General features: G+C 49.0%; 1 protein-coding gene across 1 annotated transcript in view; it reads right to left on the minus strand.

Annotated features, from left to right (window-relative positions):
* Positions 1 to 2,080: 2,080 nt before the first annotated feature.
* Positions 2,081 to 14,585, minus strand: part of HEATR3 (HEAT repeat containing 3) — a 40,305-nt gene continuing 27,800 nt past the window's right edge. The window contains exons 11-15 of the mRNA XM_004600967.2: positions 13,318 to 13,454; positions 11,742 to 11,830; positions 6,743 to 6,886; positions 5,441 to 5,617; positions 2,081 to 3,000 (exon numbers count right to left, since the gene is read on the minus strand). Coding sequence (XP_004601024.2) covers positions 2,878 to 3,000; positions 5,441 to 5,617; positions 6,743 to 6,886; positions 11,742 to 11,830; positions 13,318 to 13,454 — 670 coding nt within the window. The 3' untranslated portion in view covers positions 2,081 to 2,877. The remainder of the gene's footprint in view (positions 3,001 to 5,440; positions 5,618 to 6,742; positions 6,887 to 11,741; positions 11,831 to 13,317; positions 13,455 to 14,585) is intronic.

The raw sequence follows: 14,585 nt of genomic DNA on the forward strand, positions 1-14,585 counted from the left end.
CCTGATTGTGTTCAGGGCTTATTCCTGCCTCTGCACTCAAGGCCTGGGGGAACCATATGGAATGAAAGCTGAACCTGGGTGGTAGCATGCAAGGCAAGAGCTGACCTGCTGCCCTATGGCTCATCTTTTCTTTTAGGTTGTGGGTCACACACAGTGGTGCTCAAGGCTTACTCCTGGCTCTGTGCTCAGGCATCACTCCTGGCGGGGGGGTCTCAGGAAACCCTTTGGAGTGCCGGGGATGTGAGCCGGATTGTCCAAGTACAAGGCAAGCACTCTTCCCATTGTGCAATCTCTCCAAACTTTCACTTTCTAAGTTTACTTTGCATGTTTTACAATTCATCTTTCCTACATAAATATGTAAAAAAAAAAAAATTCCTCAAATAACTTGAGAATCAGAGATGATGGCCCTAAACATTTTACTGTGCAATTCCTAACTAAGAATAGGGACATTCATTTCATAATCACCAAAAGGGATGCCGGGGAACAAACCCAGGTTGGCTGCGTGCAAGGCAACTGCCCTACCTCCTGTGCTACCTGACCACCTACACACTACTCTGACATAATACATCAGTACATTACTGCTAAAGTAAAAAGTCACGTGATAGAACATCCTTTCCAAATTAGAAACAATGTATTCACATGTAGAAGGAGGAATCCTAAATCTAGATGTACATTATATCAATCAGATTTTCCAACTCTAGGGGGCAGAAACTGATGGAAGAGATAAAAACTTTCTTTGGTAACAATCTATTGTGGCACCATAGCTTACTTCAAACAGACTAAATTCTAAGCATTACAATACTTTCGACGGGTATGGAATTTATTTATTTATTTATTTATTTATTTATTTATTTATTTTTTTTGCTTTTTGGGTCACACCTGGCGATGCACAGGGGTTACTCCTGGCTCTGCACTCAGGAATCACCCCTGGCCGTGCTCAGGGGACCATATGGGATGCTGGGATTTGAACCCGGGTCGGCCGCGTGCAAGGCAAACGCCCTACCCGCTGTGCTATCTCTCCAGCCCCGGGTATGGAATTTATAAGTACAAACTTAAATTCACATGGAGGTGAACGGAGCTAATCATCTGGAATTACACAAAACTATAAATCAATGATAAATTGATCAAGTTTTTTCAAACTTTCTTTTTTCTATAGGTATATGAATTAAAAAAGTAAAATTATGAACAATTCCGCGCCAATACACTTTAAGATTTACATGAAATAGGTAGCACTGTAGCATTGTTGTCCCATTGTTCATCGATTTGCTCGAGCGGGCACCAGTAACGTCTCCGTTGTGAGACTCGCTGTTACTGTTTTTGGCATATCAAATACGCCACAGGTAGCTTGCCAGGCTCTGCTGTGCGGGCGAGATACTCTGGGTAGCTTGCCGGGCTCTTCGAGAGGGACAGAGGAATCAAACCGGTTGGCCGAGTGCAAGGCAAACGCCCTACCTGCTGTGCTATCACTCTAGGTAAATCCTACAAATGTAAAGTTTAGTCAAAGTAAAAAGAGTTAAGGAAAATGTTGTGTGTGTGTGTGTGTCCACAACCGTGGCACTCAGGGATTATTCCTGGCTCTGTGCTCAGGGATGGCTCTTGGCAGGCTTGGGGACCATATGTGGTACTGGGAACTGAACCCGGGTCAGCCACATGCAAGTCATGTGCCCTACCCGTGATGTTCCTGCCTGTTACAAAAATTTTAAGGGCAGAATCTGAATAGGCCTACAGAAGTAAAAACGTGTTTTATTCTAAGAAAGAGAATATTGGCCTTATATTAGAAAATATGCTATAATGTGTAAGTGTACATATGGAAAAGGACTGAAATAGAAACCTGTATGGATATTAAAAAAAAAAAACCCACCTGGTCAGATGTGTAATCTTCAACAAAATTAAAATGTTAACTCATGTATGCAACCCCTTAGCAGGAGAAGAGTAAACAAACCTTTTTAAGTCTAGGACGTGGCTCTGCTGGAGTGAGATGCCGGCAACTCCAAATGCAAACAAGACAAAGAAAAGAAGCAAACACCCAAGAACAGGGTTATGTTGGCATTTCGGAAGAAGATTCTGTACGGCACCAAAGTTTTAATTAAAAGCTATTTATTAAAAAATATTTTATCCCAATTCTGATTCCGTATCATGGAGTGATATTCAGAACAATAACTGACCAGCTCAATAGCTGACTTCATGATCTATCTCATTAGCACACGCTGCCAGGTAAGAAAACAGATCCGACTCCTTTCAGTTCTCCACAAAACGCAAACATAATTGGCATATTTCATATGAAAGTATTTTATAAATTTATAAAAGTTTCTCTTCCTAGATAAGTTAAGATTCAGTTGTTACCATTAGGTGATACTGACTTAAAACACCATCAAAGCAATGCTTTGAATTTTCATTGGCAGAATTCAAGGGAAACATGATTTTTGTTTGCTTGCTTTGAAACGATCTGGGGGGGGAGGGCGTGGTGCTGGGTCACACCTGGCAGTGCCTCAGTACCAGGGATGATGGAACTGGGGTCAGGGGCACACGAGGCAAGCACCCCACGCCCCAGATCTCACCAGCCCAGGAAAACAAGACTGCTTCTGAGTTTCTTCAGCGTTCACAAAGAACCACCTAAGAAGCCCCAAGTTTCTGTTCCTGGTGCTTCTGGCTTAATAAAACACGCCAGGAACAGGATTTAAAAAGGACCGGAAGCGCAACTGATTTCAGAGATTAAAGGGGAAGTTCTCACAGACATTGAGAATTTCAATTTAAAGCAGGAACACAGATATTCTAAACTGACACTTAGACACGTGCAGCCAGCCTTGAGGAATCCCTTTCGAGCTCTTTGGCACTGGGCGCGGCGGGTGGGACACGGGCGGTCTCTCCTCCAAAGGCTTAACACTTGAGTCTTTTTTCAACAGTTTCTTGATAAGCAACGAACCTCCTCAAGTTCATCTTCACATTGTCAAGAACACACAATTGCTCTGGGCTGTATTTTTCTCTCCCTTCTTTTCGTATCTGTTCCCCCCGACCAAAAAAAAAAAAAATCACATAGTTACTTGATATACATCATGAATTTCTTTAAATTAAGGGAGCATTTAATCTGGGGCATATTTAACCTTATGGAATGTACATTTGTCTTTGCTTTTTAAAATGCCATCCAATTTGGACACCTATGAGGCAGGGAACAGGTGGATGTAAATTTTTTTTGCTGCTTAAAAAACAACAACAACAAAAGAACAAAAATCTACAGACTTGAACACAGCAAAATTGAGAGTAAATGGTTAAAATCCTCCCTTGCAAGCCCTACCCCCTCAACTATATATCTAATGGTAAATTTTAACTAATAAAGTGCCAGCCTCTGTTACTACTTTTTTGTTGTTTTTTGGGCCACACCTGGCAATGCTCAGGGGTTACTCCTGACTCTGCATTCGGGAATCACTCCTGGTGGTGCTCGGGGGACCACATGGCAGGCAGGGGCTTGAACTTGAGTCAGCAGCATGCAAGGCAGGCACCTTACCAGCTGTACTAGCGCTCTGGCCCTGTATTACTACATTTTAAAATTCAACATTCCAAAACATAACTATGTTAAAAATAAACCAATACTGTAATCTGAGAGATGCACACAACCCACCCATGTCTGATCCCCGGCATCCCATCGGGTCCCCCAAACACCACCAGGAGTGATTCCAGAGAGCAGAACAGAAGTAACCTTGAGCACTGCCAGGTGTGGGCCCAAAAACAAACAAAAAAGTTGTATTTAAATAAACCAGTACTGCGTTCATGTTCCTAATCCAAAGCTGGCTTCAAATGCAGTAAGACTGTGGCAGGTACTCAGGGCTACTGTCCTTGTCCTCTAGAAAACCATCTTATACCATACAAAATTTTTCAAAATACCTAAATTTCTAGATAAAGTGATACTTCACATAAAACTTTTTCAGACAGGCTGGAGCACCAGCAGAGTGGTAAGGGTGCTTGCCTGGCACACGTCTGACCCAAGTTTGATCCCCAGCACCCCACAGGGTCCCCTGAGCCACCGAGGACTGATCCCTGAGTGCAGAGCCAGGAGTAAGCCCTGAGGACTCCAGGTGTGCCGCCGCCCCCGGCACCCTCCCAAAACAGGACAAAAGACTGGTTCAAAGGGCTGGAGCAAATGCTTTGCACGCAGGAGCACTGGGTTAAATGCCAGGCACTGAATGATACCCCACACCTCAAGAAGCACCCCTTCCAGGGCTCTGTGTGTGTGTGTGTGTGTGTGTGTGTGTGTGTGTTTGTGACAACAGAAGTAAACTTATTTTTTTCATCAAAACTTCTATTCTCTTGACAGAGATTTTAAAGCAAATATCTAAAAGCAAATACATATACTTAGGATTATCTTCAATAAGACGCTGGGAATCAGACCCAGGTCAGCCCCATGCGAGGCGAGTACCTGCGGCACTAGTGCTCTAGGGGCAGACAATTATCTTTATTCCTCAAAATAGCAGCTGAAAAATCGAGTTTTAAACAACAGGGTAATATTAAACTTGTAGACTTGTGGTTTAAGACTTTAAGACTCTTTTAAAATTTCTGGTTGTTCTTCCCTGTGCCAGGAAAACATATACTTTTTTTGGGGGGGGGGGTGCCCCAAATCTCAGGGTGCTCAGGGCTCACTCCTGGCGGTGCCGAGGATCACACCAGGGCTGGCTGAGTTCAAGCCTTAATTCAAATTATATGTCCGTCGGGCCCCAAAACAGCTTTGGAAATATCTACCTGTTTTCCGTTTCTGGGTCAGATCTGACCGTGCTCGGGGGACCCCTGCCAGCTTCGTACTTGAAGACATGTCCCAGAAGGACCCGGGGGACCATGTGCTGGTGGGGGCTGAACCCAGGGCTCCTGCAGACAAAAGCCTACAGCGTTCTCCCTCTCCCTGACAATCATCCGACTCAAAAGTTAGCTAGCTCGGGGGTTTCTGAAGCAACAGTCAGCACACGGTGACTGGAGGCAGGCACATTCCCTGCTCTCTGGAGACCGCCCTCAGAACAGTGGAACCAACCTACCAGTGAAGGGTTCTTTTTTTTTTTTTTTTTTTTTAAATTTTCGGTCACACCCAGCAATGCTCAGGGTTACTCCTGGCTCATGCACTCAGAAATGACTCTTGGCGGTGCTCTGGGGACCATATGGGATGCTGAAAATTGAACCCAGGTCGGCCTTGTGCAAGGCAAATGCCCTCCCCGCTGTGCTCTCACTCCAGCCCCACCAGTGAAGTTTCAATGCCTGTGACTGTGCTTTGGCCTCACGGGCTGCCACAGGAAGAGGAACCTCCCCACAGCACTCGGGCCCAGTGATTCAACAGCAGGGGCCACGGGGTCTGACTCAGCCTGTGTGCCACGGGAATCAGGGAGGCCGCCTGCGGGAGCTGCGCACGCACCCCTCCCTCCCGCCGCGGAGACTCGGGCATTACTGAGTACCCTGGCTCTACCTTCGCTTTGAAGACGGGCTGGAATTCTTTCAGTGCAGATAACAACTTAATTTGAACCGAGGCCCTTTCGGCTTCTTTCCCATCCGCAAAAACATCGAAGAGAGCGTCCAAAGCTTCTCCTGCAACCACCAAGGAAGGGTCTTTTGTGGCCACCTCAAGCAGGAAGCATCCGATGGTCTGGAGATGACAAGACAGTGTTCTACCTCAATACCATTCTCGTAGGGGTGCCGGCGGGCACTGGGGCCGCACCCAGCAGTGCTCAGGGCTGACTCCTGCCTCTGTGCTCAGGGACCACTCTAGGTAGGTTCAAGGGGCTAGAGCTGGGGCCGGGGATCCAACCTGGGCTCAGCTGTGGGTTTTTTTTTTTTTTTTTTTTTTTTTTGCTTTTTGGGTCACACCCAGCGATGCTCAGGGGTTACTCCTGGCTTTGCACTCAGGAATTACTCCTGGCAGTGCTCAGGGACCATATGGGATGCCGGGGATCGAACCCGGGTCGGCCACGTGCAAGGCAAACGCCCTACCCGCTGTGCTATCGCTCCGGCCCCCTCAGCTGTGGTTTTTTTTTTTTTTTTGCTTTTTAGGTCACACCCGGCAATGCACAGGGGTCACTCCTGGCTCTGCACTCAGGAATTACCCCTGGCGGTGCTCAGGGGACCATATGGGATGCTGGGAATCAAACCTGGGTTAGCCGCGTGCAAGGCAAACGCCCTACCCGCTGTGCTATCACTCCAGCCCCTCGGCTGTGTTTTGAGTGAGCAAGAGTATAAATGCCTGATCCAATGCACTGTTTTGGTTACTACCTTTCTCTCCAACCCCCAGAAATTTATTTTCTATTTTTTTTCCTTTGGGTTTTTGAGTCACACACAGCAGTGATCAGGGCTGACTCCTAGCTCTGAGCTCAGGGATCACTCCTGGCAGGGCCCATGGTGCTGGGGATTAAATTGGGGTTGGCAGCATACAAGGCAAGCCATCTTATTCCCTATGCTATCTCTCCAGACCCCCGAAATTTATTTCTGACTACATATAACCAGTGAGACTTGTTGTTACTGTTTTTGGCATATCAAATATGCCATGAACAGCTTGCCAGGTTCTGCCTTGTGTTTGGGTTGGATACTCTCGGTAGCTTGCCGGGCTTTCTGAGAGGGATGGAGGAATCAAACCTGGGTTGGCCTCGTGCAAGGCAAATGCCCTATCCGCTGTGCTATCACTCAGGCTGCATGTAAATGTATGCAAGGCTGCATGAATTTACCCCTGCACTCTGGCTCAACACCCCCCAACCCCCGCCTCAGCATATGGTTTTACCTTAAGCGTTTCAAGTGTGCCATCTTCTTTGGCAAGGACACTGCCAGTGATCCCTAAAATGCTGACAACGTTCACCCGAACCCCAACGTTACTACTGTAAATGCCGGCTTTGCATAACGTCATCAGCTGATCAGGAGTCATGCACTGTCGAAAGAGAAGAGAGGAGAGTGCTGAACGCCACCAGTTCCAACAGCAAAGCTAACAGGGTGCTTCCCACGCCTCACAGTTCTAAGGGACAGACACGCTGGGCAGCCAAGTCTTACTAACCACTCCCAAATACAGCAGGTCGCTCCGAACTACAGTGAGACCTGCGCGTGTCATTCTGATCACTCAGCCTACCGCAGCCACACGCCGTTAAAAGGGGCTTCATATTCCGCTCTTAGGCATTTTACGTGAAGATTTTTTTCAGATAAATACACACTAAAGAGCGGCAACTATTTTTAAACGCTGATCATAAAAACCGTTTCTTTGGGTGCTGTTCCTGACAGTGTGGGGGAGACCAGGGAATGAACCTCACTTTCTTCTTTCCCCGTTTTTATTGATTTACCGTGAGGCATGGTAACAGAGCTTTCATGTTTTAGCTTCAATCATACAATCATCTAACACACATCCCTTCACCAGTGCATGTTTTCCAGCACCAAAGTCCCCAGTATCCCCTCTCCTTACTCCCCCCATTCCACACCTACCCCTGCCTGTGTGGCAGACAATTTGCACAATACTCTCTTTCTGTACTCTGATTACCTTCAATATTTGAGTTCAGTCCCGCCAACACTTACACCTGCCGAAAATGCAACGCTAGACAATGTGCTTTGTATAGCTTGTTATGAATACAACATAATGTCGTGCGGTCGCACTCTAGGAATTCTAAAATTTTATTAGGGTCTGAAGAGATCGCTGCAGCAAGTTGCTCGGGTCCGAGATCCGTCTGTGTGTCTCTGGATGATGGCCATGGAACCTCACTTCTTACGTGCTGGCAAACACTGAGCCATTCAGCTATCTCTCGAGACATTTTCTTTTTTTAAATGTACATAAGATCACGTTAACTTTTTTTTTTGGGGGGGGTGGGTCACACCTGACGATGCACAGGGGTTACTCCTGGCTCTGCACTCAGGAATTACCCCTGGTGGTGCTCAGGGTACCATATGGGATGCTGGGAATTGAACCTGGGTTGGCTGCGTGCAAGGCAAACGCCCTACCCGCTGTGCTATCGCTCCAGCCCCAAGATCATGTAACTTTAATAAAAAACAAAGGGGCTTGGAGGGATCATCCAGAGGTTAAGGCACTTGGCTTCCATGGGGCTGACCCTTGTTCAATCTCTGGCACTGCAGGCACAGAGCCCCGAGGTGGAACCAGATCCCAGCCAACTGTGGCTCCAAATCTCAAAGGAACCAACCAACCTTGCTGAAGCTTGGCACGGTCAGAACTTCCTCTGCAGTACTGTGTTCGAGCTAACTACAGAAGACTGTAAAGACTGTGCCAATCAATAAACAGCACTTCAGTGACACTCTCCTTTAAAGCCAGTGGAGCACACATTGGGGACACGTATCAGAAACAGCAGTGGGGTGAGGAAGGACTTGGGATTCGGAGTCGGATGTTTTGGGTCCAGATCTTTCCTCCACAAGCTACTCAAACTCACTCCATCTCCCCGCCAGCAACACAGGAACAACACCCACAACCATCAACTTGGAATAAACAATGCATATAAAGGGCTCTCCAGGTGTTAGCTTTTTCAATACTGCTGGAGAGAGGACAGCACGTAACACGTGGCCAAACTGGGTTCGATCCCTGGCATCATGTATGGTCCCTCAGGGCCATCCAGGAATGGTTCCTGAGCTCAGGGCCAGGAGTCAGCCCTGAGTACCACTGGGGGTAACCTCAAAGTCAAAACAAAACGAAGAGAAAGCAGTCAAGCAGCAACGACTTAGCACAGCGGGTCATCGGGTGCCTGCCAGCCCCCAGCACCCAATACGCTCTCCCGAGCCACGCTAGGGCTGACTCTGGAGGGCATGGCGGGGAGTTAGCTGAAAAGTAATCCCTGAGAGCTGCTGGGTATGGCCCCCAAACAAACCAGCAAACAAAAGTACTGAACAGCTCCTGGGATATTCCTAAGAATGCTGGGTCATGGACTCCTGTTTAACTTTTTTTTTTTGGGGGGGGTGGTCACACCCGGCTATGCACAGGGGTCACTCCTGGCGGTGCTCTGGGGACCATATGGGATGCTGGGAATTGAACCCGGGTTGGCCGCGTACAAGGCAAATGCCCTCTCCGATGAGCTAGCGCTCCAGCCCCTCCTGTTTAAATCCTGAAGAACTGTCAGATCCTCTCCCAAAGTTCTTGCATGTTCACACTTTACATCCACAAGTGCTGTAGGAGGGCCCCAGTTTCTACACATCCTCACCAACACTGATTATTCTCTTTGGGATCAGAGTTACCCTCATGCGTATGAAGTTGATAGTTCACTGTGGTTTTGATGTGCTTTTTATTAAAAAAAAATACAATTAACAACGTTGGTGCATCTTTTCATATGCTTTTTGGCTATTGCCTGTCTTTGAAGAAATGCTTCGTCCTCTGCCCATCTAAAACAGGACTTTAGGGGGGCTGGAGCGATAGTACAGTGGGTAGGGTGTTTGCCCTGCACGCGGCCAACCCGGGTTCGAATCCCAGCATCCCATATGGTCCCCTGAGCACCGCCAGAAGTAATTCCTGAGTGTAGAACCAGGAGTAACCCCTGTGCATCGCCGGGTGTGACCCAAAAAAGCAATAAATAAATAAATAAATAAATAAAACAGGACTTTATCATACTGAATTGTTAAAAAAAATCTACATATTCTAGGTCTAAGTTGCTTATCAGGTTTTACTTGTAAAAACCGTTTTCAGATTTCTGAGATCCTTCAAGAGATACATGTTTTTAATTAAAAAAAAATTTTATTTTTTTGCTTTTGGGCTACACCTGGCAATACTCAGGAATTACTCCTCGCTCTGCACTCAAGATCTAATCTTGGTAATGCTAGGGGGCCATCTGGGATGCCAGGGATTGAACCCAGGCCAGCTTCCTGCAAGGCAAGCACCCTACCTGCTGTACTATTTCTCTAGTCCCTAATTAAAATTTTTGCTTTCTTTTTTGGGTCATACCTGACAATGCTCAGGGGTTACTCCTGGCTCTGCACTCGAGAATTATTCCTGGCAGTGCTCACAAGACCATATGGGATGCTGGGGATCGAACCCAGGTTGGCCACGTGCAAGGCAAACACCCCACCTGCTGTTCTATTGCTCCAGTCCTGATTTAATTTTTTTTTTCAAAAACGTTTCTAAACAGTGTTGAGTCATCAAACTCGTTTCTGAGTCATCTGCCTTGCATCTGACAAATCTGAAGCCGACAGCCCCAATGCCTGTGTGTCTCGAAAAATACTCTAATGACAAAAATCTTACATAAACGTCCCATTAACGACGGAGGCTTCACAGCTTGCTGAGGCTGCTGTGAGTGATTAAGAAGACAGGCTGCATCACTGCCCAGGCTCACAAAGGAAAGGTGTGTAACGTGCACAAACCTAAGTCGGTAACCAGATAGGGAAGCAGACACCGAGAGCGTGGAGTACAGTGCTGTCACCCCACAGACCTCCGGGAGGGCTCAGAGGGCAAAAGCAAAGCATGCGGGAGCCCTGGGTTGGAGCCCTGGCACTCCAGCATCAGTCAAGTAAAGCACCAGTGGGAATGACCCGAGCACCGAGTCAGGAGTAGACTCTGAGCACTGTGCAATATTTGAGCCCCCCCAACTCCCAAAAAGAGATGCTGAATATAATTAAGTTTCTGGACCCTGGGGCCTAGAACCCGGATGGCTCAGTGTTTTAAGTGCCTGCTGGGCAAGTGCAAGTCATGTGGGTCTGATTTCCGGTGCTTCTCGCAGTGCTGGGGGAGCCTCCTGGCCACCCCACGGTTTGATGTCTGCGGTCAAGAAGGCTTTAGACCGCGCACCCCAGCTCAGAGACAGACATGTAAACCGGCCAACTCCGAGAGAGGAGGAAACTCTATAGGACAAATGACAGCTTCTCCAAGAAACAGCACGGAAGAGAGGGCAGGTCATGGAAGTGCGGGTTAGGAGGCCATCTGTGAGCTGCGAAGGTGGTCCAATGGGTCGGAGTGCGCGCTGCAGATGTGGGAGCCCTGGATTCCACACCCCGGGCCTTACGATTTGAGCACCACCAGGAACGGCCCGAAACAAAAACTAAAGAGGGTGCTGACAACCTGCTCAGAGGTGCGCATGCGGGTTCTCTGCTTTTTAAATTCCTTGAGAAAACGTGAAAAAGCCGAAGTCTCAGGACACTAATCCCAGAGGGGCAGCTGGATGACCGTGGGAGGTAGGGATGGTAGGATGTTGTTTCTGGGCTTTGGTTTTTGAGGCACTCGGCGATGCTCAGGAATCACTTCTGGCTCGGCACTCAGGACCACTCCTGGCAGTGCTCAGAGGACCATGTGGGGTGCCGGGGATGGAACCCTGACAGGCTGCATGCAAGGCAAGTGCCCAACTGGCTGTACTATAGTCTCAGACCCTGTTTTTGTTTGTTTTGTTTGCTTTTCATCTAAAAGAGCCACAGAGAATATTTACAAAGCACAGTCAAGTAAGAAAACTCTATCAGTTAAGAACTCAGTAGCTGGATATGGATTAATGCAAAGACAGATCTTTTTTTTGTTTGGCCTTTTTTTGGGGGGGTCACACCTGGTGCTCAGGGGTTACTCCTGGCTCTGCACTCAGGAATCACTCCTGGCGGTGCTGGGGGACCATATGGGATGCTGGGAATTGAACCCGGATTGGCCGCGTGCAAGGCAAACGCCCCACCCACTGTGCTATCACTCCAGCCCCAGATCGTACTTCTTCCTTTAAGTACTTGTATATTTTCTTCCCACAGGATTATGTATAACTCTTATAACAGAAATACTTCAAAATTTGCCTCTATAATACAGATCTTTCTTCGTTTCAGAAACATTAAAAAAAAAATCTTACCTGAGAAATGTTTTTGGAGGCCATTGTTTGCAAAAGGGCCCTCAAGGCACTGCTTATGGCTTCCAGGAAGTCAACGTTCTTAGCAAAATCTGAAACATCAAAGTGAAACAGGAGTTCGTCTTTCTCTAAGACATTACTTTGCGTAGAATGAATCAGCACAATGCACGTCCAATGTTAAAGCATGCTATGATGAGATTGCCATTTCAGTAAAATTTCTACTGCTAAACTATATGCCGTCCCCCTCACCCCCCACCATTGCCAGAGCAAAATTTTGAGTCAACAGCTGCCTGGAAACTGTGTGCCTGAAAGACGACCACGACGGATGACAGGGAGCATTCTATAGACAGTCTGCACTTCTGGACATGGGGTCTTCACCTCACGCCCACGTGAGAACAGGACGATTGACCAAGCTTCTCTGCAGGCGGGACTCGGCTTCTCCCTGAGCGCCGGCACAGCCCCGAGCCGACTGCAGCAGCGCCAGATCCCCGGTGAGCTGTTGCTTCCCACCCAAATGCAGTCTTCCCAGGAACTGCAAACCGCTGCAAGACCAGGGCACCAGGGCGAGTGGTGCTTAGGGACTCTCCGCCTTCCCCTCCCCTCCCGCTCATTTACGACCCTACTTCCTACACAGGACTCAATGGGTAATGACCACCAGCCAGGACGTACAGCCACGCAGAGAGGGCTGCCCAGGGAAGAGGGACTGGACGTCAGGGAAACGGGCACTGGGCTTCGTGCAGAGGTCCCTGTGAGTGTGTGGGAAACAGCTTGACCGCACCAGCTGATCAGCTGGGTCTGGGTAGGGTGTATGGAGGGGGGTCGACAATGCGGGGTAGGATGCTCTGGATACCAGGATGACAAAGAGTGCCCCCGAATCGCCCAATCCCCCCAGGAAGGGGGAAATCCAGCCCTTGCTGAGCCCTGGCACTGCATCGTCCCCTGAGCGTCACCAGGACTGACCCTAAGCACAGAGCCAGGAACCCGAGAGCTACCAGGTGAGGGACAAGCTACAGAAAGCGGAGATACTTAGCCACCTCCTCCCCACCACCCTTCCCAGTAACAGTTCACATTATCCACTCAGCATCCAGAGAGAGGGCCATGGGCTTTTTTTTTTTTTTTCTGCTTTTTGGATCACACCCGGTGATGCACAGGGGTTACTCCTAGCTCTGCACTCAGGAACCAACCCTGGCGTCCACTGGCAGTGCTCAGTGGACCATACAGGATGTTGGGAATTGAACCCGGGTCGGCCGAGTGCAAGGCAAACGCCCTTCCCACTGTGCTATGCTCCAGCCCCAAGGGTCATATTCTTTCTGAAATGCTAAATGTTTGGAATTTTATTAAAACACCATCTCTTAAGTAGACATAATTACCATAATTTTCATCCTGAGGCAGCTCAAAGAGCTGGAGCCTGTGTTTTGCTTGGGGAGCGGGGGAAGCCAGGCCTGGTTGGACCCTGGCACTGTGCAGCCCCTGAGCAGCTGCTCTGAGCTCAGGGAGGGGACCCCGTGCGTGCGATGCTCAGGGGACCGTGTGCGGGGCTGGGAGCCAAGTCGGAGTTAGCCGGACGCCGAGTCCTTACCTGGCTGGGAGAAAAGCAGCTGGGACAGGTGCTGGGCGAGGGTCTGGAGGGCCGGAGCCCCTCCCAGGTGGTCCACGTCCAGGAGGGAGACCAGGCTCTGGAGACACGTGAGAGCCCGGCACTGGACGGTGTTCATCCTGCAAGGGAGCATCGACACGCTGTACGCCTTACGGAGACAGGGCAGCCTGGGGTTAGCGCGCCTGTCAGCCTTGAATGCGGCCGACCTGGGTTGGATCCCAGCGCACATCTGGTCCCCTCAGCCCTGCCAGGAGGGAACCCTGAGCACAGGAGCGAGCCCTGAGCAATGCTGGGTGTGGCCCTCAAACCGAAAACTAATAAATTAAAATACTGCAGCGTGAACTTTCGAGCCCAGCCCCAGGTTCTGCCTGACTGGGAAAATGTGTAAGTAGGAGGAAGTCAATGGCAGTTAGCAAAATCATCTTTTTTTTTTTTTTTTTTGGCCACCCCCGGCAGCACTCAGGGTTTAGTCCCAGCTCTGTGCCTAGGGGTCACTTGTGGCAGACTCGGGGGACCATATGGGGTGCCGGGGATGGAACCCAGGTTGGATGGGTGCAAGGCAAGCACCCTGCCCGCTGTCCTATCGCTCGGGCCCTTACGGTGGACACTTCATCTCTATCGAACCAGACTGCCTGGGCACTCAAGGCCTCAGAGGCACGACTCATCAATGAGTCACAAGGTTTTTTTACTCACAGTGGCATCTGTAAAAATCATTTCAAAATGTGAAATATGACATATGATCTAAGTGTTCAACACACAAACAGAACTTGGGAAATAAGTGAAAAAGCGAACACCCATGCACCAGACCAGATCCAAACAGTAGCTGAGGGGAAGTCCCCCTCCCCCGGCCCTCCAGGTGGTCAGCGCCACCCACACTTTCACATGGACGTTTCCTGGCCTTTCTTCCTTTTTTTTTTTTGGTCACACCCGGTGATGCACAGGGGTTACTCCTGGCTCATGCACTCAGGAATTACTCCTGGCGGTGCTCAGGCGACCATATGGAATACTGGGAATCAAACCTGGGTCGGCCACGTGCAAGGCAAACGCCCTCCCCGCTGCACTATCGCTCCAGCCCCTCCCTGGCTTTTCTTGCCTGTACCCCCAATGCAGGCACAGACCAACCAGCTCAGCAAGGCGAGTTTTGAGCTTTGTGAAGACGGACCCTCAGGCTGGGGAGAATCTGCAGGCTACTGTTGGAAGTCTTGTCCGTGTCTGCGGCGTGTGAACAGTTTAGAGAACGGCTGCCTGTG

Source organism: Sorex araneus, chromosome 8 (assembly GCF_027595985.1).
Source record: "Sorex araneus isolate mSorAra2 chromosome 8, mSorAra2.pri, whole genome shotgun sequence".
Lineage (NCBI taxonomy): Eukaryota > Metazoa > Chordata > Mammalia > Eulipotyphla > Soricidae > Sorex > Sorex araneus.